The 25,080-nt window shown below is 41.2% G+C and overlaps 1 protein-coding gene across 1 annotated transcript in view; it reads left to right on the top strand.

The window, feature by feature from the left end:
- The first annotated feature begins 447 nt into the window (after window positions 1-447).
- NUDCD1 (NudC domain containing 1) overlaps window positions 448-25,080 on the top strand; it is a 48,919-nt gene continuing 24,286 nt past the window's right edge. Inside the window, exons 1-6 of the mRNA XM_082235682.1 lie at window positions 448-631; window positions 6,272-6,426; window positions 11,469-11,654; window positions 15,694-15,877; window positions 18,591-18,776; window positions 19,897-20,107. Of these exons, the coding sequence (XP_082091808.1) occupies window positions 514-631; window positions 6,272-6,426; window positions 11,469-11,654; window positions 15,694-15,877; window positions 18,591-18,776; window positions 19,897-20,107 (1,040 nt within the window). The 5' untranslated portion in view covers window positions 448-513. The remainder of the gene's footprint in view (window positions 632-6,271; window positions 6,427-11,468; window positions 11,655-15,693; window positions 15,878-18,590; window positions 18,777-19,896; window positions 20,108-25,080) is intronic.

Here is a 25,080-nt window from a genome sequence, read left to right as displayed (position 1 = left end):
AATTCCGATCCTACTAACGATTTTAACTGTTTACAATGGTCTTTAAGGTAAGTTATAATTTTCCCCCATTCCTTGTTAAAGTATCGGTCTTCCTGATTTCTAACTCTTAAATCTGCTGATTTCACTCCCAAGGTAAATATGCCTAGCGAAAGCTAAACAGGGTTAATTAATACGTAAGGAAAGCACGCAAGGGTATTTAGCAAACTTAATGGGCTCCTCATCAACTCTTGTCACTAGGAAGCAAAAAAAAAACAACACACCAAAAGTCCTTTGAAAGTGCAGTTCTGAGCAAGGTCAACAGGATTTGATTGCAAGACGTGCTTTCCCCCCGGCAATCATAGAGTTGGGCACCCGAGGGTCATCCAGTCCAGCCTGGAGCCTAGAGGGCGTTCCTGGACTACATCTCCCGGCGTGCCTCAGTACCCAGGATCCTTTGCGGCCGCAAGAGGCGCTTCGTCGGCCGATCGCGACGCCTCGCCGTTTCAACAACAACTTTATTGGTTCCCGGGCGGCATGGAGGCGGCGGCGAATTGCTCCCTTCGCGTCAAGCGGCTGCTCTTGGACCCCAAGTTCGAGGGATACAAGTTGTCGCTGGAGCCGCTGGCCTGTTACCAAGTGGGCCTGGACTCGCGTGAGTGCCGTGGGGGAGAAAGCCGTGAGGGGCCTGGACGCCTCAGTGCTCCCTGTCACCACCCGCGGGGGGGGGGGGGGGAAGGAAAATGAACCCCCTTTCGAAACTATAGCAGTGTTTATTGGGGATGATTTGTTACTTTTTATTATCTTTACTATGCATTTAAGACAAGTGGGGTAAAAAGTACTGGAAGTTTTCTCTTTTTAAAAAAGGTATGGGGGTCCGTGCATTGCAGTAGGGTGGGCTAGATTAAGCTCATGGCACCTTCTCTACAATTTTATGATACTGTGATATCAGATCCTCCAAGTGTCCCTGATTTAGAGAAGCCATCCCGGTTCCTGATTTGATCCCAGAATGTCCCACTTTTCCTTAAGATATCCCTATTTTCATTGGTGAAATGTTGGAGGGTATGGAGTTATCCAACCCCCGAGCCATCTGAAGGCAATCCTGTATAGGGATGTTTTAAAATATATATATATTTAAAATTATATGTTGGAAGCATATTTTTTTGATGGTACTACATTTTTATTCTGTGCCCCTGCAAACAGCTTGACATTCTGTGGAGGTAGTGAGCTACTGTTTGCAATTCTGTTAAATATTTACCCTAGACCTTCCAAGTGCCCCTATTTTCCAGGGATACCCCTGGTTTAGAGAAACCATTTGGTTTCTGATTTGATCCCAGAATGTTCCACTTTTCCTTAAGGTCATCGAAGAAATGTTGGAGGGTATGGAGTTATCTGACTCCTGAGCTGCCTGAAGGCAATCCTGTATAGGGAAGTTTTTTTTATTTAAAAAAATGTTTAATGTTTGATTATGTGTTTTATATATGTTGGAAGCTGCCAGAGTGGCTGGGCCAACCCAGTCAGATGTGTGGAGTGTAAATAGTAAAATTATCATTATGGAATGGAATGCCCCTATTTTCCATCGGAGAAATGTTGGAGGGTATGTGATATAAGCTCTTGACAATTAAGAGTTCATGTTACAAACCCTTCCTCTGCCAGGCCTGGAGCCTAAAACGTCTTGCATGTGAGTGGGGTTTGTGGGGATTCATTATTATAATTATCACTGTAGTTTAATAGGGATAATAATAACCCCTCTAGCTTTCAAATGAAGCTGAAGGTGGCTGGCAAATCCAAATTTATTATCATTATTATTAGTCTCTCCTTGCTTGCAGAAGAAGCTGAAAGTGGCTGGCAAATCCATATATATATCGGTTATGTTGGCATTCATCTGTCTCAGGAGACTGGCCGAGTGTGCCCATGGGGATGAAGTTAAAAACTGTTAAGTGACTGGCAAATCCAAATATTTATTTATTGAATTTGTATGCCACCCTTCTTCTGAAGGTCACAGGGAATTTTACAGAATAAAAATGCAAACATGCATAACATAAAAGGAAACAAAACAATACTTGCCCCCCCCCCCCAGTTTAAAGGCCATAGTTTGTTCAGTTAGCCAAAGGCCACAATATTGAAATACTGCAATTTCTGTTTCTAGCGCTCATCTTTATATCAGAATATTGATGTAGAAAACTGAAACCTTTAATTATTCCAAAACAGCCATCTAAACTAAAGCAGCATCAGAAATAAACTGGTGGGATGGGGTTTGGTGGATGATAAAGGGGTGTTTTTGAAGATCTTTTAACAAGGCACATTTTTGCCATCCATTTGGGACAATGGTGACGGGGCATGCCTGACATTTCTCACTGGATTTTACAGGGTGATCGCTGCTAGAAAGACTTCCAGTCATACTTCTAAGAGGCTCAAGGGATAGGAGGATCTTGATTATAGGGCCAGAAAGGGACTTTAAGATTAATGAGAGTTGGCGTTGGTGTCTGTAGATCAGATGTCTTCAACTTTTTGATACACAGGCCTTGCTTTTAACCTCACCATGCAACACTTTTTAAAAAGAATAGAGCGACCCTGCACATGATTACTCAGAAGCTAGTCCCACTGTTCTTAGTTGTCCTTATTTCCTACTAGGTCTGCTTCCTAGTTGCATCCTTAGGCTGCAGTTTGTTTGCTGACTTGTATGGGAGTAAATCTGACAGAGCTCAGTGCTTCTGAGAAAACATGTTTAGGATTGCACTGTAAGTTAATTAAAAATATAAGCAATTTTTTTAAGTTGAAAAGCTCTCAAGTGGGCAAACTTATAATAAAAACAGTAGTTGGAATACAAATGATTAAAACAGCAAGAAAATTATAAGAACATGTCATGCAATTGTAAACAAACAGCATTGAAAATATATATATGGTTACAAATCTAGAGTTAGTGAATGTTAGAAGTTAGTAAAATGATTGCATTTAGAAAATAGTTGGAGTGTTAAAGGGAAGATTCCAAGCCAGTAGAAAAACACAGGCCAAGCTTCCTTTCCAGGCCAGGGCCTCACCTGGGATAGAGGCCGTTAACAGGACAAAAGGTGTTGATGGCCTATCACAGAGAAATCCTTGACTCTGGTTGCCAAAGTTACAATTATGTAGGTTAGGTTACAGGAAAATTGTCACCTTTTAAAACTAGGCTTGGAATAGGGGGCAAGTGGATGGATGTAGAGGAGTTGCGTGGACCATGTGTTTCCTGGGAACAAGAAATGAAGTTAGTAGGACTAGAGGCAGAGGCCTTGAGGGGCAGAACCATATTGGCGGGCTGGCTGAGGGCAGGCTGGAACAGAGGAATGGATATGTATTGGAATCTCATGCTGCACTGTTGTGGGGAACACGCCCCTCTTGAGATACAAATGCTGTAAACTCTGTGTTCCCTCCAGCTACACCCAGGTATAAATATGTGTAAAATAAACCATATTTTTAAAAGACACAATTGTCTCTGCTGCGTCTTGACTTCCAACAGAAGCATGACCCTGGGTAAGTGCCTGGATCTCCCTGAATCTTGCTACTGCTCAGCAGAGATCGGGGGTGGCACACAACCTTCATAACAATATGTATACAATTTTAAAATTGGCTCAAAGGCATTAGGAGTGTAGGAAGCTGCTTAAGACTGAACATTGCATTGTCTACTGCACAGACTGGTAGTATCCCTTCAGAGTTTTAGGCAGGAGTCTTTCCCAGTTCTACCTGGAGATGCTGGGGTTGAACCCAGGATCTTGTGAATGCAAAGCATGCACTCTGCCATTGAGTCATTGCCTCATTCTTAAATGCCTGGGCATTTTTATTTTATTTTTTGCTTGGTGCTGACAAGCTTCCCTTGGAGAAGGCCTTCTCTCTGGTCACCACATACTTGGATTCAGGTGTCGGAGTCCTGGACAAGGGTTTCTGACCCAGCTTTCGCAGCCACTTCTCCCCAGCTTTTGCTGCTGCTATTCTACCAGGAGCTATGCCATAGTTTGGCTTATGTCTGGACCTGGGTTTATGGTTTCTCTCTCCAAAGGAAATCATAGGCACTAAGTGCTAAGTCAAGAACAGGACTTCATTACAGCTCATGGTTTGTTTGGCAAGACACAAACCATGAGTCTGAGTTAGGACGTAACACAAAGAAAACCACGACTTTGCTGCTCCTCTGCTATTAAGAGTTAAGTGACCACAATTTTCTTCCTATGAACCAGCACACAGTGAATGCTCATCTTTAAACCACAGTTAGCTTTAACTGTGCTTCAAAGCAGGGGTTCCTAAAGTAGTTCATGAACCATTAGTGGTCCATGAGTCTCATCCAGTTAGTCCCAGTAGCAACTCTGCAGAGCAGCATAGCTATATATATATGTGAAGAACAGTGGGTGCAGAGGCTGCTCCATCCTTCTTAGAACACAGCAGTCTACCCAGAAGGTGAGCAGAAGGGCTTGAAGTCATGGGGAGAGGAGAATCTGTTTTTTTCCGAAGAAAAACCCACAGCTGGCAGCAAGACAATGGAAGGTCTCCAGTGCAGAAAAGAGTCTGACAGGCCACTTGAAAGGAGTGGAGAGTTGATACATATTTTGCATCTAGCTCAGCACATTATGATTGCTAAACAACAAAAAGAAAAATCATTTTAATTGGTCTATCAAGTACCTAATTTTCAAGTGGTTTTGGGGAGAAGAGTGAAGGTTGGGAACCACTGGTTTAAAATGTGTTTGTAAGCTGTGGCAGGTTTGATCCACAGGATGGCAGTACAATGCAGAGAGTTGCCTTGGCTATCATTTCTAAAGCTTTCTGCTTAAAGATGGTGGTGAGAGAAGATTTATATATTAAGAGAGAATGTTTATATATTGGTATCTTTGTGCACAATGAATAGCCCAGAGGCTATAGAAGACCACCCAGGTGCTTACACCTTTTACTGGCAGGTCACCTGATTGATACTTTCTAAGGAGAGGAGTTGTGGCAGTTTATAGATTGTAGATGCAGCCCAAAGCTAGCCCTGTTCAGGAGACAGAGAATGGTATGAAACTATTTATACGCCAGGGCAGTGACTCAATGGCAGGTGAGGAATATGAAGTAGAGCAGTCACTGCCCTAGTCCCATAAACCTAGTGACCTTTATTGAATCTCATTGTTGAATCTGACTTGAAGAGGAAGCTTGGGATAACCAGAATAACTGAGTCTACTATACTTGGGTAGAGGAAATATGCTCCAACAGAGCTGTGTGTATGAGTGGTGTAGAATTACTTTTTTAAACATAGTATCATCTCTCTCTAACTTTCTTTCTTCTTTAGTGTTAAGTGTATGAACCTTGGATTTGTGTGCTTTCCCACATGCAGCTTCAAGGAAGATGTTGGAAGCATCTGCTTCTTTTTTCAACTCATGGTTTGTTTTGTGCGGTCTAGGATCTGCATTTAGTAAACTGTAGTTTATTAAAAGAAGTCAGAAGCATTAACCAAAATTTAAGTTGGCTAGTTTCAAAAATCATAGGTAACAATAACCACACTTTGTCTAGTGTTGGCAACAACCTGTGGTTAGTTGGAAGCTGAAACAAAGGCTTCCCATCTCCTTGTGGCCATACTGAAGGACATGAGCCCTTTGGCTTGTGAATGTAACACAAAGCCATGATTTAGCATTCCTAAAAAGATGGCCATTCAGTGACTGCCTGATGGTGATGATCACACAATACTGTATACAATTTTCTTGTATTTCGGCTAGCAGTTCACCAAAAGTTATATATAAATTGGGTATTGGGAAACAGGACCTGCCAGCCTAGAACATTAGCAGTGGAAGCTTCACTGTTCCTGTTTGTGTGTGTTTGTCCATAATGATTGCAAACCTCATGAAAATATTATGTGAAATGACATGGTCATAGCGCTTTGAAGGTCTGCCCAGCTTGATTATGGCTCTGTTGCCACTTTCTCTCTCCGTTTTTGGGACACCAAACAAATGGGAAGCTTTGATGACAATAGGGAAAAGAACCTAAACCGTTTTACAAAGTTGTCTCTTGCATATGTACAACTTAAGCTAGAGGCAGCAGGTGGCACTCTGGGGTTGTTGTTGTTTTATCAGATCTGCTTCACCGTATTTGTTAATAATAATAATAATGATAATATAATAGTTTGAATAAAATATCTAAATTCAGTAAGTCAGAGACTTAAAGGACAATTCTATTTTTCAATGAAGTTACCATTTAGAATTATAGGTCCCAAAGAATTATTATCTATTAAATGGAACTTGAGTTTTTTGTTTTAAATGGATGCAGGATCTTACATTTTCTGTGTTTGTGTTTTGTTTTTCAGCTGTAGCAGAAGTCAAACTTCGGGATGATCAGTATACCCTGGATCACATGCGTGCCTTTGGCATGTACAATTATCTACACCTGGATCCCTGGTACCAAGATAATGTTTATTATGTTGATCAACTTGGAAGAGTCATGAATTTAAGCATTACTCTGGTAAGGATACCATGAAAAAAGAAATAAAAACTTGAGTCAGTCGCCTCAAACTGAAGTCCATTGATTTCACTGGTTTTTCTTTGAGTATGACTTAGTCAGATGCCACCAAGTAAATACAGTAGTACCTCAGGTTAAGTACTTAATTCGTTCCGGAGGTCCGTTCTTAACCTAAAACTTTTCTTAACCTGAAGCACAACTTCAGCTAATGGGACCTCCTGCTGCTGCCGCTCCGCCGGAGCACGATTTCTGTTCTCATCCTGAAGCAAAGTTCTTAACCCGAAGTACTATTTCTGGGTTAGCGGAGTCTGTAACCTGAAGCATATGTAACCTGAAGTGAATGTAACCCGAGGTACCACTGTACTAGTATTCATAATTTGAACATACTTTTTAACATATTTTTTTAAGTAACTTATGATGCTTGAATATTATTAAACATATTGACTTTAAATATGGGCGTTTCTCAATTCCATTAATTGTGTGATCCAATAAAGATTACACATTCTCCAATAATACTGCTATTCCACTATTCATTGCTATTAATTAAGCTACCCAACACATTTGCACAATATTAACTGCACTGTATTTCACCTTAGGTAGTCAAGTATTACACTCACAGGGTTATGCACTGTTTAATTATGTCTATTCAGTTAAATTAGTTGCACAGAGCAATACTTTGCACATTTCTTTTTTTCAAATTTGAAGTTAGAACTGAAGCTGCAGGCTTACTAATTGCTTAGATGGGGTCGTGTGACAATCTTGCCATCTCTAATGTCTGTCCAAACAGTCCCGGAAGGCAGATGTACGACATGTGCTTCCATCTAATCATCACTCTGTGCTTAGGTTTCTGCATACTGAAATGATTTTGCTTCCAGAAGCTTGATTTGTGATCCCTTCCAGAGCCGGCACACACACTTATTTGTGAAATATCCCGATTCTTCTCAAAGGCAGTGATTCAGATAGAGAATGCTTTGGGTTTTACAAAGAAAGACAGGCCTCTGTAGCTATCCCTGGCCAGGCTTGGAAGGCAGTTGTCTGGAACGCAGAACACCTTTGCAGAAAGTGCTGCCGTTGTTTATAAAGATCTGAGGACAACGTACTATTAGGAAAGAGGCAGGATTGCTGAGCAGACATGGTAGATGGGAATTGAGAAACGAAGGAGACATGGCCAAAAACAGAATACGTAGTAGGCTGATATGAGCAGGAAGGAAACTCAAGCAACGGGTTTGGGGTAATGCATTTGACAGAAAATGGGCAACAAAGGTATTCTGTAGGACAATGGGACAATGGGGAAGGAAGGTTAAAGGCAGTGGAGTGAAGTTGGTGAACTTCCTGCTTGAGTGAACCAGTCAGCAGAATATTTGACTACAGTCTGTTGAATAATATTGCAATACAGTGGTACCTTGGGTTAAGTACTTATTTGTTCCAGAGGTCCATTCTTAACTTGAAACTGTTCTTAACCTGAAGCTCCGCTTTAGCTAATGGGGCCTCCTGCTGCCACTGCACTGCTGCTACACGATTTCTGTTCTCATCCTGAAGCAAAGTTCTTAACCCAAGGTAATATTTCTGGGTTAGCGGGTCTGTAACTTGAAGCGTATGTAACCTGAAGCGTATGTAACCCAAAGTACCACTGTAGTACTGTATAACTTTCAAAATAGTGTGTTTAAGGAGTAAGACAAAGATGGAAATAATTGTTCCCACCCTTAAGGATTGTGAGAGATGGATAATGTGCTTCTGTGACTTGTTTGCTGAGAAATGTGCCCCTGCCTCAATAAATAATCGAGGAAATAAACATGTCGCACTTCTTACTCAGAATTAGTTATAGAAATGTACAGAGAAGTATAAAACACCATGCTTCTCTGAACCTTATGGAAGTATTGTTTTTTTAATAAAAAAAAATGATTGCCGTAAAAACAGTTTTCACACACACACAAATCTTTCTCCACTCTGAAAGCAAAGTTATTTCCTTTCCTTTCCTTCCAAATAATTATGCTGGTCGTGATGGGATGAGCTTTCCCTTTCTCATTTCTGCCATATCCTTAGAAATTGCAGCTCTGGGTGAGGTGCTGCCCCAGAGTTATCTGCAAACTGTTTCCAGCAAGCAGGTCATGGTGTCATTCTGTGTGGGTATGTGCCAGAAACACTGTGCTCATACTAAATGCTAACTATTGAAGAGCTGTTACCTTGGAGACCATGATGTTGAAAGACTTTTTTGGTCCCTGAAAAATGGAAGCTGACTTCAAGAGGGAACTTGATATTTAGGTGAGAGTGTAGGTTGTCTGGGAACAAATCATCTTAGTCCCATCTGTTTCTAGCATCTAGTTTCATCATTCATGTCCAAGAACATTAGGAGCCTATGCAGCCTATTCTTCCAGTCCATTTCCATGTGCAATACAAGGTGCTAGTTATTACTTAAATGGCTTGGGACCAAAGTACTTGAACAGCTGGTCTCTCTTAGGTGCATCTTCCTATCCTTTAAGATCAGCAGTTGTGCTTCTCTCGTGTGTGCCATTTCCTTCTAAGGCAAGTGGTAGCATGCAAGAGAGCTTTCGCTGGTTGCTCCAATACGTGGAAATCCCTGCCTCACAGGGTTACATTAGTTTACCCATCATTTTGTGTTGTGCTGGCAATTCAAAACACTCATTTTTGAATGCAAGCCTTCGATTCCATTGTGCTTATAATGTGTTGAGTCTTGAATGTTGTTGTGTATATTCCTGGGGTTGCTTCAGTTTTTTGTTTGATTTGATCCATGCTTGCATTACTGTTCTGAGCCGCTTTGAGCAATCCCTTTGTGTATGGGAAAGCAGGCTATGTATTTTTAAAATAATAATAACTCACAAAACTGAATACACACACACTGCATTTTGCTTTGGTAAGAACCTAAGAGCCCTACTGGATTGAACCAAGATCCAGCCAGTCTAGCATCCAATTTCTTGCTGTGGTCAGCCAAATACTTCTGGGAAGCAGAGCATGAAGGTAACATCCCTTTTCCTTTCGATGGCTAAAACAGAACTGAAAATGCATATATTTATATTTTCACCATGTTGAGATAACAATTTTTAACACTCAGTTTATAGCAAAGCCTGTTTGCTCAAAACTGCATAAAAACACCCGTCTATATCTTAGTCTAAACTATGTATCTGAAGAGTGTGCTAGAATTGTTTTGACTTTCTTTGTATACTATTGAAATGTTGCCTTAGTGGAAACACAATATAATCTTTTACTATATACGTATACATTTTTTTTTAATGACTAAGGAAAAAGAGATGTATTCAAACAGTAGCAGTTAAGAGATGAGTAGCCTTGCTTTCCTGGCTTCCACACATTGCAGATGCTTCTGGTAACCAAGAGGGGCAAAGCAGCAGGCAGGTTGGAAGGTGCAGTGGCACCACATTGGATTGACTCTGCCACTGCACCCGCAACGCACTGCATCCCCACCGCTTTGCCTCTCTCCCTCTTGGTTACTGGCAGCAGTGTCCTTTGCACTGGGAAGCCACACAAGTATTGCCACACCCACACTGTGCTAACCCACACTGCATTCAAAGATAAGTAGTGTTGCTAACTGTAACAAAATAGTCAACCTTCTTCCAGTGAAAATGTTTTCTCTAAGCATACCATCTTCAGATTCATCTTGTTTTAAGATATTTGTAAGCTGACTCTCATTTTAACAGTAAAAGCATACCAGGTGTTGCTTACAAGGCTTGCAAAAAGAAAAAGTAGAAGATAATACCAAACTCTTCCATAACTCACTCCCTAAACTGAATAGATAGGCGCTGCATGTTACTCAACGTATTTGTAGCTTTCAAGCTGGCATGACCTCTTCCCTCTGCCAAAAGATAATATATTGTGCAAAGGACAAGCGGTTGCATTCAGAATGTGGTTCAGTGGTAAGAGTGCATGCAAATACAACCCACAGCATCTCTATTTAGGGTTAAGACAGATCCCTGCCTGAAACCCTGGAGAACTGCTGCCAATCAGTGCAGCCATTCCTGAGCGAGATGGAGTAGTGGTATAACATGGTATAAACTAAGCAACTGCCTTTGTTCCCAAAGGAATTGCCCCATAATCAGTAATTTGCAGGCTGGCTTTGTTCCATGGGCTGCCAGTCGCCAACCTGCTTCTAATCTAGGGAAGCTGAAGCCTTTTAACGATTTATCAGATAACTGCAGTCTGGATCTTTTACATTCTTTTCTTCATGTTTTTATTAAGTGTATAATTTATGTAACTTGTTAAGTCATAAAAACAGTGATTCATAATAGCAGGGATGATTTAATAACACTAGTAAATTAATAAAATTCTGTGTAATGGCAATTAGTAAGCAACTCTCAATTTCCACAGCAAAGATATATATATATATATATGATGGATGTATCTTATTAGAATAAAAAGGCAATTGTACCAACCAAGCTATATCCCGTATATTTTTTCCCAGCCATTGCAAAATTGTTGGAAATTGTGAAATTAGTATTACATGGCAATACTAATGCATGCAGTTGCATGTAAGTTACTTATCTCTGGAACTGTTGCTTCTATCATAACCTTTATGTAATCCAACAAAATCTTCTTTGGGACCCGGACATATTTGAGTATCATTTAGCACCCCCTTCCAGAAAGGTCATACATGTGTGTGCCACGAGAAAATATGCAGGAAATATGCCTTGTTTCACCTTTCCAATATTTGTCTTTCGTATTTGGATATATCTATCTCTTTAAACCTACACAGAGTCAAATAACACTGAAACTTTTTTATGGGATTAACTGGATCTTCAAAATTATTATTATCATGTACCAGCTGTAGGTTTTTCTTAATATTCGCTCTCTTGGTATGAATTTCTCTAGGGCTCAGTTCATATGTCATCCTTCTAATAAGGGGATGGTGGCAGTTTGTTATCCTGAAATAAGGATGAGGTGTCTCTTCTTCTTATATTCCAAACTATTTGCTGATAAAATATGTGAACTTGCAAACATTTGCCAGCAACATTTGTTCATCAAGGTGTGATTGTCGTTCGTCTAATTTCAACTCTGTTCTTGTTTCCTACTTACAGGACACAGCCTTAAAAAAGCCCAGAGAGGTATTCAGGCTTCCTGCAGACTTGATAGCTTGTGATAATCGCCTTTGTGCATCTGTACACTTCACATCTTCCACCTGGGTTACGCTTTCAGATGGAACAGGAAGGCTGTATCTGATTCGAACAGGAAAACGTGGTGATGGCTCATGTGAAAAGTGGGAAGTAAGTATTGTAAAGCCTAGCTTTTCTATTTCCAGATGGTTGAATGTGCTTAAGCAAAGCTAGAAGTTACTCCCTCCTGCTCTTCATGTGTAAACCAGCTCTTTCCCCTCTTACTGCATCTTGAAGGTCTTCAGATCTCCAGAACCTTAATTTGGATCATCCTTCATTTGTGCAAGTACGCTTGCCAATCAGGGTTATATGTACAAGAGCAGTCTAGGAAACCCTGTCAGCTGCAGAGGAGAATGTATGGCAGAGAAGGTGAATTTTGACTGTAGAACAGGGAATGGTGCAAGAGACACTGAGAAAGTACAGTGGTACCTCTGGTTGCGATTACCTCTTGTTGCGAACACTATGGGTTACGAGCGAGCTCCAATAACCCGGAAATAGCTGGTCCCGGTTGTGAACTTTGCCCCAGGATGTGAGCGGAAATCGCGCGTCAGAGGCGCGCACACAATGAGAGGCATGCTTTCGCTAATAGCGCCTCATATTACGAGCAGTTTCCAGTTACGAACGGACCCCCGGAACGGATTCAGTTTGTAACCAGAGGTACCACTGTATGAGAGAGTGAGAAACGTCTTTCAGGATTAGTTGATAAGTTCATTATGTGGTTTTAAATAGTTGCCACCCAGAGATCTCTGAAGCTTACAAGCAGGCATGAAGGCAGCATGTACCCATTGTGGTGCCTTCCTAGTTTCTGATACTTGGGTATACTGCCTCCAAATGTGGTGGTGTCGTATGGACAGGCATCTAATGGCAAGTACATTCCCCCCCCCCAAAAAAAAAGTTTTATTCTAAGCCTCAGAGAAAAGTGATCCCCCTGATCTTGTACTGAGCCTCACTGAAGTTTAGAAAGCAGTGAGATGTAGGCAAGCAGGAACAAAACCTTTTCTCTCAGCATGTCCCAAGCTTGGAAGCACAGGGGAGGGTGGGGCTCACCTCTACAGTCTTGCTGGACTTTGTAAGCACTTCATATACCTCTAGTTGAAGGTGTCATGTTATAATCAGGACCCTGTAGGATAGATGGCCAGCACACCTTTTGACTGCCTACCAAAGTCAGTCTTGTCTTTTCTTTTCTTTTCTTTTCTGTCCCCTTGTATTTTGTTGCCATGCTGTATGTGTAGCCTGGAGTCTAATTTCACATCTGGATAGCACATCAAGAAAGCAAACAAAGGTACTCAGATGAATCTCTCCTGCTGATAGTTCTTAAGTGAATTTGAAAACAGATGTAGAAGTGCCAAGTGCTGAAGCTATGGTCTTCTTAACGTCTGAAGCTGCTTCATTCCAAGTCATTTGTTTACTGTGATTACCTGTTTAAGACCTTTCTATGCCCTGCAGCCTGAGCTTATGGGAACTCGGCTAGGCGCTGCCTATGACACACTAGTTCTGTGTTGTACTCTATGGCTTCTCCCATTACATTCAGTGTTACCAAGTCAAGGTAATTATAGTAAAAGTGCATTTGAAGTGAAGTCAAGCAAATATAAGCACATTAAGTGAAAAGGCGTATGAGAAGTATGCATCTTTCTAAAGTGTCTCGTGGGGACGTTGCTGCCTTCGAAGTGTGCCTTTCATAGTCGCTCTGTGATTTTGTTGATACTTGAAATGTGAAATTTGATTTTGTTTGCAAGTCATAGATCTGCAACCATAATTCATCAGGAGAATTAAGTATTAATATAAACAGTGGAAGAAATTTGTGGATTTCATATTAACATTAATAGCATTTAGATGGGCACTAATCCTATCTTTATACCATAAGTGGTTTCATTGAGCATTGACGAATCCACTTTGCTTGCTTTATTTCCCAGCATCCTAAACTGACTGAACTGTTTTTGTGAGAGAATAATACAGCATAGAGATTGTTTCTCCCCCTTGCTTCCTGGCAAAAGACACAGTAACAGCAGAACATGTCATCTGTGTCCTGCTTTGAGGGTTCAAAGCACTTTGCGTATGTTGGTTCATTAACAACAGCACTACTGTAGTCAAGTCATTATTGTACCTGTTTTGAAAATGGAGGGGTTGAAATGTAAATTAAATGGTGATGTACATAAACCCACCTACTTACACATACGTATTGGAAACGTATCTTACTGAGCAGGTGAAATGCTTCAAAACAATAAAAGGTGAAGGTAAAGGGACCCCTGACCATTAGGTCCAGTCGTGACCGACTCTGGGGTTGCAGCGCTCATCTCGCTTTATTGGCCGAGGGAGCCAGCGTACAGCTTCCAGGTCATGTGGCAGCATGACTAAGCCGCTTCTAGCGAACCAGAGCAGCACATGGAAATGCCGTTTACCTTCCCGCTGGAGCGGTACCTATTTATCTACTTGCACTTCGTGCTTTCGAACTGCTAGGTTGGCAGGAGCTGGGACTGAGCAACGGGAGCTCACCCCGTCGCAGGGATTCGAACTGCCGACCTTCTGATCAGCAAGTCCTAGGCTCTGTGGTTTAACCCACAGCGCCACCTGCGTGGGTTAAAACAATACGCAGCACTAAAGCTACCCAGTCATCAGTAATCTGATAACACAAAGAACCAATAGTGACCCACCTGGTCATAAAAAGCAGCAACTTCCGACGGGCTTCTCCGTCTGGGCAATCGGTATTTCAGACATGGACTGAGCCTCTTTCAGATAATCCATCCCCATTTCCCTTCACTTCACCCAACTCTGACAGCAGCTGATTACCAATAATAAAATGTTATGCATATTAATTTCAGAATCATGTATGGGGTAACTGCAGTAGGCAGGGATTGTATGACTTTTGCCTTGTTCATTAAAAAAACCAAGAACCCAATTCCTGGTTCTAAGATAATTGCACAGCTAGGGTATGATATCTGTACATCGTATAAAAAGTATGTGACACAAAAGCTTATATTCAGACTTTCCACGGTCTAAAATCTCTTTCAGTGCACAGGATATCTAAGTTATTAATGCTGCTTATCGTTGGGGACTGTTTAAAGAGAAACTGGTGGAAGGAGACTTGCTTGTAATGCTTTTTCAACTTAATGGCATATATTTTCACTGTAAGGCCTTACTTATCTAGATGTACTTTATACTGTGGGGGAAAGCTTGCTAGTTTGCAAACCAAGTTCATGCTGATTTTCCAGATGAAAGATTAATAATCTGTTTCCTGTGAACAGTTGTGTAAAAAAGCAAAGTTGTCCTAAGCAAGTGCATATCCAAATTTTCAAGCATTAGTATAACTTGAATTTTATTTCCGTGTCAGTTTACAACAAAGGCCATACAATAAAACTTTGGGGGTGGGGGTTAATACAAAATCTAGAGTAGGAAAATACAGATACTGAAACCTAGGTAACAATGGTTGCAAATGCTTATTTATTGATTAAAACATTTATATGAGAAGTCAGCAACTTCCTTCTTCCCTCTGCTTGCTCCCTGATGCTCAAAAACTGCTCAGTGAATACACTGGTGCTTACTGGTAACAGAGCATGATTGCAGTCAATTTTTCTACCCATTTTTAAAAATACTTTTGACTAAACTCATAACCCTTATTCAAAACCCATTTCCTTCTAATTACGGGGTTTAAAATGCAGAGTCATTATCAAGTCTGTTTTTTTGGACTGTACATTGCCCACACAGTTATTAGATAGTGGAAATGATCTAGTTTCCAGGGGTGGTGGGAATGTCAGATTCGTAGGCACCAGAATCAAATTATTTATATGCATGAAACAAGTAAAAATGGGAAGAAAAATCTGTGCTTGAAATGAAAATGATGCTATGCTTTCAGCGAGTTTTTAAACCTCTCAAGTAATAACACTCACAGTGCCAATAAAGCTGGATGGATGTCTTGGAAAACTCAGTGTTGTGTGTACCTCATCAGCATTTTCCAAAAGGTAATAACTCTTGTGGAACCAGGTACTAGAGCAGAGATGCCACCAAAACCCAACATTCCTGTGTCAACTTCTCCCCCACCTCACTCTGTACTGTATTCTTGTCTCATCCTTGAGTTATCTGTTTGATCTGAAACTTGCATTGTGCGTTCAGAAGGCATGACACAGTAGCATTCACAAAGTCCGTCTCTTCTCAGATACTATTCAATGAAGAATTCGGGAGTCCCTTTGTTATAGTCCACAGCATCTCCTTTCTGCAGTCTGATGCTCATTCAGTGGGCGTACTACTCCTTCGTGTAGAAAAAGATGAATTGGATGTACAAGGCAGTGGCTTCCATGTTTCCTTGGAATGGGTCACAATTACAAAAACAACCAAGGAGAGTAAGTATTTTACTTGCCGTTGCTTTCCTTGTGTCTGAAAAAGAGACTCTTACTCCTTATATGTTTAGGAAGTTGCTATTCCAGTGGCTCGGGTAGCTGGAAATAATTTTGTCATCTTTTTGATAGCTCTGTGAAGGATCTGAATCTGAAGTCATCTGGGGGACTGTTGGATCCCTGAGAATAAAATAGTCACAGAGCAAGGCAACAAGCATGTTGTAAATCAAATTTAAATTAATGGGGCTGACTTCTAAGTCAATGGGTGTCTTGGGAATGTGGCTGCTGTGTGCCCCTTGTTAGTATTTCCCATAATGAAAACCCAAGCTTTCAACCAGTGTGTGTACACATGGAACTGGAACCAGACATTAAGGGCAGATGCAAGCAGCACATTTGCAACTTCTCCCCCGAAATCATTATGAGATACTAATTGCAACTCAGTTGTCAGAGCACTGATCCTTCTGTAGTCCAAACAGCAGCATCTGTGCACAAGAGCTGGTATCAGCAGGCTGCAAGGGGGAATCCACATTTTGCACAGAGGACAAACAAGTCTTTACAAGGAAAAGCACTTTCAAATATTTTTAAGGTATTTTCAGACCACCTTTTAGGCCCAAATTCTCAGCTTCTAAGATGCACTGGGAGGGCACCCCCAAAACAGCCCAGTGAGGACTGAGCCTTCTTAGCAGGCATTGAATGCAAGTTTACTGGAGCAAAAGTTAATGGAATAGAGGGGTTATGGAAGGAGAAGGAATGGCATGGAGCATCCTGAAGAGGAGAACGCATGGCATTTTGTAATACCAAATCTGTGATTTGATATTGTCACAGGACAATATTTGCCTTTTCACTTAGTTGGCTGTCCCTTGCAGGGCTTGGGATAGTTGCGGCATGATGATGTTTTACCAATACTATTGTTCCCACCACCAAAATACTGTGTACCCTGCCTCTCTGTTAAGTATTCTGGAGGTGGCTAACAACATACGTTACAAAAAAAATCCAATGCCCACAGTAAAACCATTGTGATGCTGCTCTTTCCTGCTGGTACCACTCTTCCTTCAAAAGTATTTTTCACTGCAGTGCCACTCTTTCATATAGACAAATGGCTCCTGTGCATCCCACACGAAGGCTAAGCAGTAAGAAGATCAAGGCAGTATTAAGTTCTCTTTCCCCTCCCCAGCTGATCAGTACAGAAATACTCAGTGCCCTCAGGCACCAGTCATGGCTGGCTGGAACAGAAACTCCATGTTTCCTCGGAGCCATCTTTCAGAATAGCTTACCTGCTGGTGCAAAGAACCTTGCGGTAAATATTAATATGGCCTCTATTTGTATTCCTGTGTTCAACAGATCCTGCTGCCTTCTTGTAGCAGTTATTGGTATCTAATTTTATGCATTTCCTGAGGTCTTTCCAACACAGTACTGATGGTTACTTTTAAAAGGCGGGGGGGACTGGGTTTTAATTACAAACCACAAAAGAGGAAATGTAGGAAAGAAAAGGCTAACGAAATAGCTAGAAGACCAATAGAGAATTGCCTCTTTTAGAGCAGCAAAATGAATTTGTATTGTTATCAGCCTGGATATTTATTATGTAGCTGCTTCAGATGAATGAAACAGGTTGCTGCAAAGTGCTGTATTTATTTAAGTGTATGTATTTAAGGAGAAAACAATTCTTAGGATAATACTGTATCAGGGTTTTCACTGTTTTCTGAAATATGCTTCTTTTTCAGGTAAGCCTCTGTGTGGGGCTACCCAGTTTTGCAAGCTATGTCTGGCATAAATGGAAACACCTAGATGGGTGGGCTGGGTTTGCATACCTGCAGCCGAATCCAAGGAAAGCCCAGTGCATGCTGGCATTTTGGTGCAACAACAGAGGAGTGAGATGCTAGTTATTAGAGGGGACATCTTATGAACAAAACAGGCTACTAAATTAGGTTAAGACAAAGCGGAAACAGGCTCATTCTAGGGACCTATTCTTCTGTAAGGCTATACAGAGGGGCAAATCCTTAACAACTAGCCAAGCTCTCTATTTGCAATAAAAAAAAGATTAGCAAGGATGCCTCAGAGGATGTGGGAAGTGGGTAGAAGAGGCTTAGGACATACCTCCATATAGGTTTTAGTCCGAATATGACAGGAGGAAGCTCGGCATATGGAAACAAAGAAATGGTCTCATCAAACTCTCCAAATTGGCTACAGATTTAATTGTCTTTGGAGAGAGGGAGGTAATGAGAGCAGAGCCAAGTGTACCCAGGAAGCTTAAAAGCAGCATGAATACTCCCGGAAAGGGGTCAGAAATGGTTTCATTTGCCTAGAAATAGTCTTCATTATAGTTCTGCAGGTGAGAGTCAACAGTACTATGCTAAGAAGTCTTGTCGAAGAGCATAAACCTTGGAGACATTTGTGTTTGTTTGACTTCTTTCTCGCACTGTTACCCCATGACACTGCAGTCAGATAGAATTGACTTTTTTCAAGTAGTGCTTTGGGGGTTACCTTGCAGTCTGTGATGCAAGGAATATTGAAAGCCTGCTAGATTGAAAAGCCTGCAGACACCTATCTCAGTGTTTCTGCATTGACTTTTTGTATGTTCAAGATCTTCCCAACTGAGGAATGTGTTGATTTCTGTTAAAGTTAACCAGCCAGCGGGTTAGATTTTTGTCCTTTAAAAACTGGTATGAGCAGGGTTGGGTGGTGTCAGCACATTCAAAGGAATTGTTTCTCTTTTGATCAGGTGATCATGGGTATGAAATCTCCAAGCGTCGAGTTCTTCAAGGAAAGTCAGTTCCTCATTATGCAGCTATAGAGCCAAGTGGCGATGGCCTGATGGTTATTTCATACAAGCCCTATTCTCTCACACAGAATGGTGAGGATAAGCACGACAAAAGTGAAAAGGAGAAAGCAGAGGAAAACAAAAAAGGTAACCTTGCATTCCTGACAATAGGTTAGACAACTAGCTCTTTATTTATTATTGCTTTATAAATTTATATCTCACCTTTCAGGGCATGCTAGGGAACAAAGCATGGTTTTGTAGCTTATATTTGTATTAGAAATTCAGTGCACCGTACATTCAGCACAGTTTTAAGTGTTGGTAAAGGTAAAGGGACCCCTGACCATTAGGTCCAGTCGTGACCGACTCTGGGGTTGCGGCACTCATCTCGCTTTATTGGCTGAGGGAGCCGGCGTACAGCTTCCAGGTCATGTGGCCAGCATGACTAAGCTGCTTCTGGCGAACCAGAGCAGCACACGGAAACGCCGTTTACCTTCCCACCGGAGCTGTACCTATTTATCTACTTGCACTTTGAGGTGCTTTCGAACTGCTAGGTTGGCAGGAGCAGGGACCGAGCAACGGGAGCTCACCCCGCCACGGGGATTCGAACCGCCAACCTTCTGATCGGCAAGTCCTAAGCTCTGTGGTTTAACCCACAGCGCCACCCGCATCCCTAAGTGTTAGTAGTATGGTTTTAAGTTTTCTGTGCAGAAACCAACCTGTCAGTTCTCCAAATGAGCAAGATGCAGCTTGTTTATTTGGAAGGGTGAATAGCTTGATGACCATTACCTGAGGATTCAGCAGACTTAACAAGTACATGCCTCGAGACAAAAGCTGATCACCTGCAGGGATTAGGAAAATTATTGCTTCCCCTCTCCACAGGCTCAGCATTTCACTTAATTGATTATATGATGCTGCGTTGAAACAACAGGGAGCGCTTGGTATGTTGAATAGATTACAGAGGGTAATCTTAGTGTGATGTTTCTGTTTTATGCAAGGGGTCCCCTCTTAACTTCTGCTTTGTTCTGGTGCAGGTTTTCCATGTTAAGTTAAAAAGATTCACTCAGAAAACTTCAGAAAAAAACAGGGAAGGGGAGAGAGAAACATCTTTTTCTGCAAATTTCCAGGTTTTTTCTCCCAGGCCTTCACATCTCTACCAGGTCGTAGTCCAACATTCCAACAACTACACTACCCTGCCTGTCCTACAGGTGTGCTTAGTGTTGCAGTTCACCATCAGTGATCCATTCCTTTTTGTGTTCTTGGTTTGTAGAACCTCTCTACTACTGGCAAGAGACTGAAGATGATTTGACGGTTACTTTTCAGCTACCGGAAGACTTTGCCAAAGAGGACATTCGAGTCCGTTTTTCTCCAGGCCATCTCAGTGTCGCACTGAAAGATCCCCTCAGCCCTGTATTAGAAGGAACGCTTTTTTCATCGATTGATCACGAAAGCTCCACGTGGATAATTAAAGAAAATAATAGGTATTTCTTGCAGTACTAAGTAGTCTAGTCTGGTGTCTGTATAGCTGAATGCCTAAGTAGCTCAATAGCCCTGGGCACTAAAGTGTGTAATACTGTGAACCTGAGCTGTCTTATGAGGTGTGCTTCCTTTCCTTGCAGGCTGCTTCCTTTTCTTCACGGAAACAGAAACTGGTCACAGTTAGTCGTACGTAGACATTTTATAAAGAGAGACAATGGAATTTGAACAGAATTTGAACAAGGCCTTCCACTAGTTCCAGTACATTTGTTGCTCAATAGGAATTGCTGATAAATTATGTCTTCTCTTTAATGAATGCTTGTGATTTAATACTATTACCTTTTGTGCCTCTAAGCAGGCTGCTGCAACAGCAAAGTTAGTGGGGTATATGCAGTTGTTGTTGTTATTTAAATTTGTATACCGCCCTATACCCGCAGGTCCCAAGGCGGTTCACAAGATAAAGTCGCAATATAAAAACACAAAATATATCATAAAAACAAAAGCAGCCCAATAATCCCCCCACCCTAACACATTTTAAAAGTGCATTGGATGTCAATCAGCCAAAGGCCTGGTTAAAGAGGAACGTTTTTGCCTGGTGCCTAAAGGTGTTATAATGAAGGCGCCAGGCGAATGTCCCTGGGGAGAGCATTCCACAAACGGGGAGCCACCACAGAATATTATTATTAATTATGACACTTTAGAGTTCAGCATGTATGTATTCACCATTTTAGCAAGATCTATATAGATTTATTTATCTAGAGATCTATATAAATCCAGTGTGTAGTCTTAAATAAAGGAAGAGAGTAACTCAGCACTGGACGCTAATGTAACTTGTTCAGTCCATTTAATGGGAACAATCATTAAACAAATGTCTTTCATTAGGCCGGTTTCAGTATTGGATTTCTCTGAGGGGGGTTAATTTATTTTAATGAAAGCAACACTATTTTCATTCCAGTGAGGAGAACTATAGACTGAAAATTAAAACGCTTTAGCTCATCTTGGCATGGATAACTTAGAGATGTCTACTGTTGCTTCAGATTAAAGTTTTGAAAATCTACCCAGTTTTCCAAGAGATTTTTGTTGTTGTTTTTACAACCTTAATCAATCATTTTATTTGTACGCCAAAGTTAAAACTGTGCTCAAGGCCACTTACGACATATAAATAATTACGTAACGGCAAACATAACAAAAGTATTCATAAACAAAACATCAGAAAGTTCAAAACCAAATTGAACAATTTCCACATAGATTGTAAGATCCAAAATAAAGATGCATGTTAAACATTCTGATTAGCTATTTGCAGAGAAGGTTAGGAATTCTGTTCAATCCAAATGCATATAGCCCTCTAGTCATACATTTTGTAACCGCATATGAAGTGAGTGGTGCTTTCTCTTGATCATTTTGGAATTGAAAAAAGCCTTTTCTAATCATATCACATGTTGATCATGAAAGCGAAAGCTCTTTCCATCTCAGTTAACTTGTTGAAAACAATGGGATTATTTCAATGCTTCTCCTATCCCCATTATCTTTCCTCCAGCTGTCAGTGTTTCGGGTTGATTTGGCTGGCTTTTCTTTCCGCAAAGCTAATTAAGACATTTGCAAGGATCATTTTTGACAACAAGTTTTTCCTCTGACTTAAGTGTTTGAAAACAAAGGCGTGGTATGGGCTACATTTGGCGCTCTATTTTTAGAAATGGAGATAAGTGCATGCTGATCCGATCTTCCAGATTCCTTTTCTTTTTCCTCCTGTAAAGCTTTTTTAAAATATTGCCTTTGCTTTTCCACCCCTTCCTTCTAATAGGCAAAAAAAGTTTAACACATATTTCTGTATAGGAGAAGGGGAACTGGAAGTGCCATAGCTTGATTCTGTAGAGCACATGTGTTGTATGGAGCAGGTCCCAGATTCAAGCCCATCATAGCTTTGAGAACAGCGCACTTAGCCAGGTGGCCTTGGTTGAACTAGAGATCAAAACGAAGTACATATCTGAAACATATCTGCTTCAGACCATGCTGAGTGACATAATCTTTTGCATGCACTTTGGGAAGCCTCATTTAAAATCAATGGCTGTTTCCAGAGCTTCTTTTCCAGCCGGAACACTCCTCTCCTGAGAAGACCTGTGTAAATCCTGGTATTTTTAGGTGAAGACAACAGCTTTGGTTGTCCATCCAAAATAGGTTGGAGTTCCTGCACCTCTTTTCCTAGGAAGAAAGCACTGGCTGTTTCCCAAATAAGCATGGTTGTGACCAGGATGCACACTCCGTTTAGAACTTGGAAGTGTTGGAAGGATAAACATGATACTTATCATTACTCATATTGCAGTAGTTAGGAGTTCTGGCTTGGATGCTAGCGTCTGTTTTGCACACAGAACAGAGCTCTCCCTCTGTAGCCTCTGTTGCCCCCCAAGAATTAATCCCTGAAGACTGGGGAACTGCATGGGATGTGGCGCAACACTCCTCTTGCTGCACACATAACCTGGCAGAGGAGCAGGAGTGATGGTCCCAGCAAAAACCAGACACTTCCGTGCACAGATTTGCCTCCTACTTGCACAACAGCACCTTAGCACTGAAACAACTTTTTGACGTGGTTATTAAAAATATATATAATTATAGTGTGGTATATACTATGACACAGTAGGCATGCTAATTAGTAGTATTCTCCATTTTCCAACAGCCTCCTAGAGCAGGTAACACACCGTACTCAAATCTTCATTGTCCCCAGTTTGACAGTGCCTTCTTTTAAAAATAGAAGATGCATACTACGTAAATGTTACCTTTAGACAGTACACTCTCATGGTAAAGATTGAGAGGACAGGAGTTATGAACTTCTGGATACTATAGCAGTGGCTTCCCTGCTGTTCCACATGGAAGATGGTTTCCATCAAGGTAGGTTTGACACTTGAACCTGTAATAGATCTTAGCACTCAGATCTGCAGATCATCTTAGCACAGGCATAGGCAAACTCGGCCCTCCAAATGTTTTGAGACTACAATTCCCATCATCCCTAACCACGTCCTGTTAGCTAGGGATGATGGGAGTTGTAGTCCCAAAACATCTGGAGGGTCAAGTTTGCCCATGCCTGTCTTAGCACCTGCTAAGTTACAAATCAGGAAAATGAGAAATGCTAACAGCATCTTAAGACAGAGAACTCATAAAATGTTGCAATGAAATGATACCACTTCAACTGTGCATGTGGAGACCACATGTTTGAAAGTGCTTCTGCATCAAAATCATGCAAACAAAGCAAGTTGGGCCATGCATATGTATGAGTGTAAACTTCATTTGCATCATCTTCCCTTTAAAAAAAGAAAAGAGAATGAAGCTGGGTTCGTTCATTTGTACACACAATGTTTGCAGCACAAATTACCTTCTACATTATATATCTACTAATTTAATAATCTGTGTACTGCCCTTCACCACATAGTCACTGGATAGATTATAACTTGTCAGAATATACACATACAATGAGATACAGCAAAACTGGATGTACTTAAGTGGATGTAATTAAAAACTCAATTAAAAAAATTGACCTTCCAGGTTCAGATTGTAAGCAGGCACATTTTGCCTCCTGACGCAGAGCCGTCCATCTGTGTGGCATCTGGAGGCAAACCCATTACTTTGCCAGTTCAGTTAAGGGAGTATGTTGTTTGAGGGAGGATATTGATGAAGAGCACCCTAGTGGTAGGCCAAATACTAGTGACCTCTGACCCCACTATGTTAATTGATCAGGGTGTTTTTGTAGGAGAGAGTGTGTGTATTTATCATTTTATATTTCATATATACAGTGGTACCTCGGGTTACACACGCTTCAGGTTACAGATGCTTCAGGTTATAGAGTCCACTAACCCAGAAATAGTACCTCGGGTTAATAACTTTACCTCAGGATGAGAACAGAAATCGCACGGCGGTGGCACAGCAGCAGCAGGAGGCCCCATTAGCTAAAGTGGTACCTCAGGTTAAGAACAGTTTCAGGTTAAAAACAGACCTCCAGAACGAATGAAATTCTTAACCCAAGGTACCACTGTATTTTAAACTGTTGAACTAGCCCAGTTGCGTATGCCTGGTGGTCCTAGGAGTATATGCTTCACTTTTCTGTGTCTCGATTAATCTTTATTAATGTTAGTGCTTATGGAAGGCTTGGATGTCTGGTGGTATGTACAACTGCATGCTTAAGTAACAGATGTTACATCGCCCTTCAAAACTAATAGCCTTCCGAATATGGCTTCCATTGGTAGCAAATATGTGTTGCTGTATGTTCATAACCAATATATGTTTAGAAACATGCATACAATTGAAATCATAATACAAGAACCTGTTTAAACATGTCTGATGCAATAAAATTAAGACACCAACCAAAATACTAGTAACCCAGCAACAGCAGCCTATACAAGAAAAGCTTTCAGTTATAAGCCAAGGAGAAGAAATGGTTTAGTGACACTAACTCGTTAGGATACCTTGTTCAGAGACATCATCTCTGAATGCCAGTTAATGGAGGCAAACAGCAAAGGAAGTCTATTGCTTTGGGGCCTGCTAGAATCACCAGGGTGGCCACTAATGGAAAAAAGGCGCCTGATTTGATAGCTTGTCTTCATTTCTCATATTTAGTAGTAATTCGTCTAGAATACAGATACAATAAGGGACTGGAAAGGGTTTTTAGTGGGGAGGATCTGATGGTGTAAGGAATTCAACTTGGGGGCAGTTTGGCAGCTAACTCCGGCTGAGAGGGGTCAATTTGATTATCTGTTTTCATCTTGTTTTCATAATTGGTTTGGAATTGCTCCGGAATATCTCAGTAATAGTACCAGTCGTGCCACATCTGTGTCTTACCCATTTGATCCCCCCCCCCTCGGTGAAGCTTTCATTGGATAGTTAATGCAATATTTAGAAGAAGAGTGACCTTTTAATAATGGGTATGGGGAAGGGAGGAATGAGCAGCTAATCTAAATTATGAATTTATAAAGCCAGAGTGGCTTAGTAATTA

This window comes from Podarcis vaucheri, assembly GCF_965113315.1.
Source record: "Podarcis vaucheri genome assembly, chromosome: 8".
NCBI lineage: Eukaryota > Metazoa > Chordata > Lepidosauria > Squamata > Lacertidae > Podarcis > Podarcis vaucheri.
The sequence above is the reverse complement of the archived record's forward strand: the minus strand, read 5'-3'. Positions and strand labels throughout refer to the sequence as shown.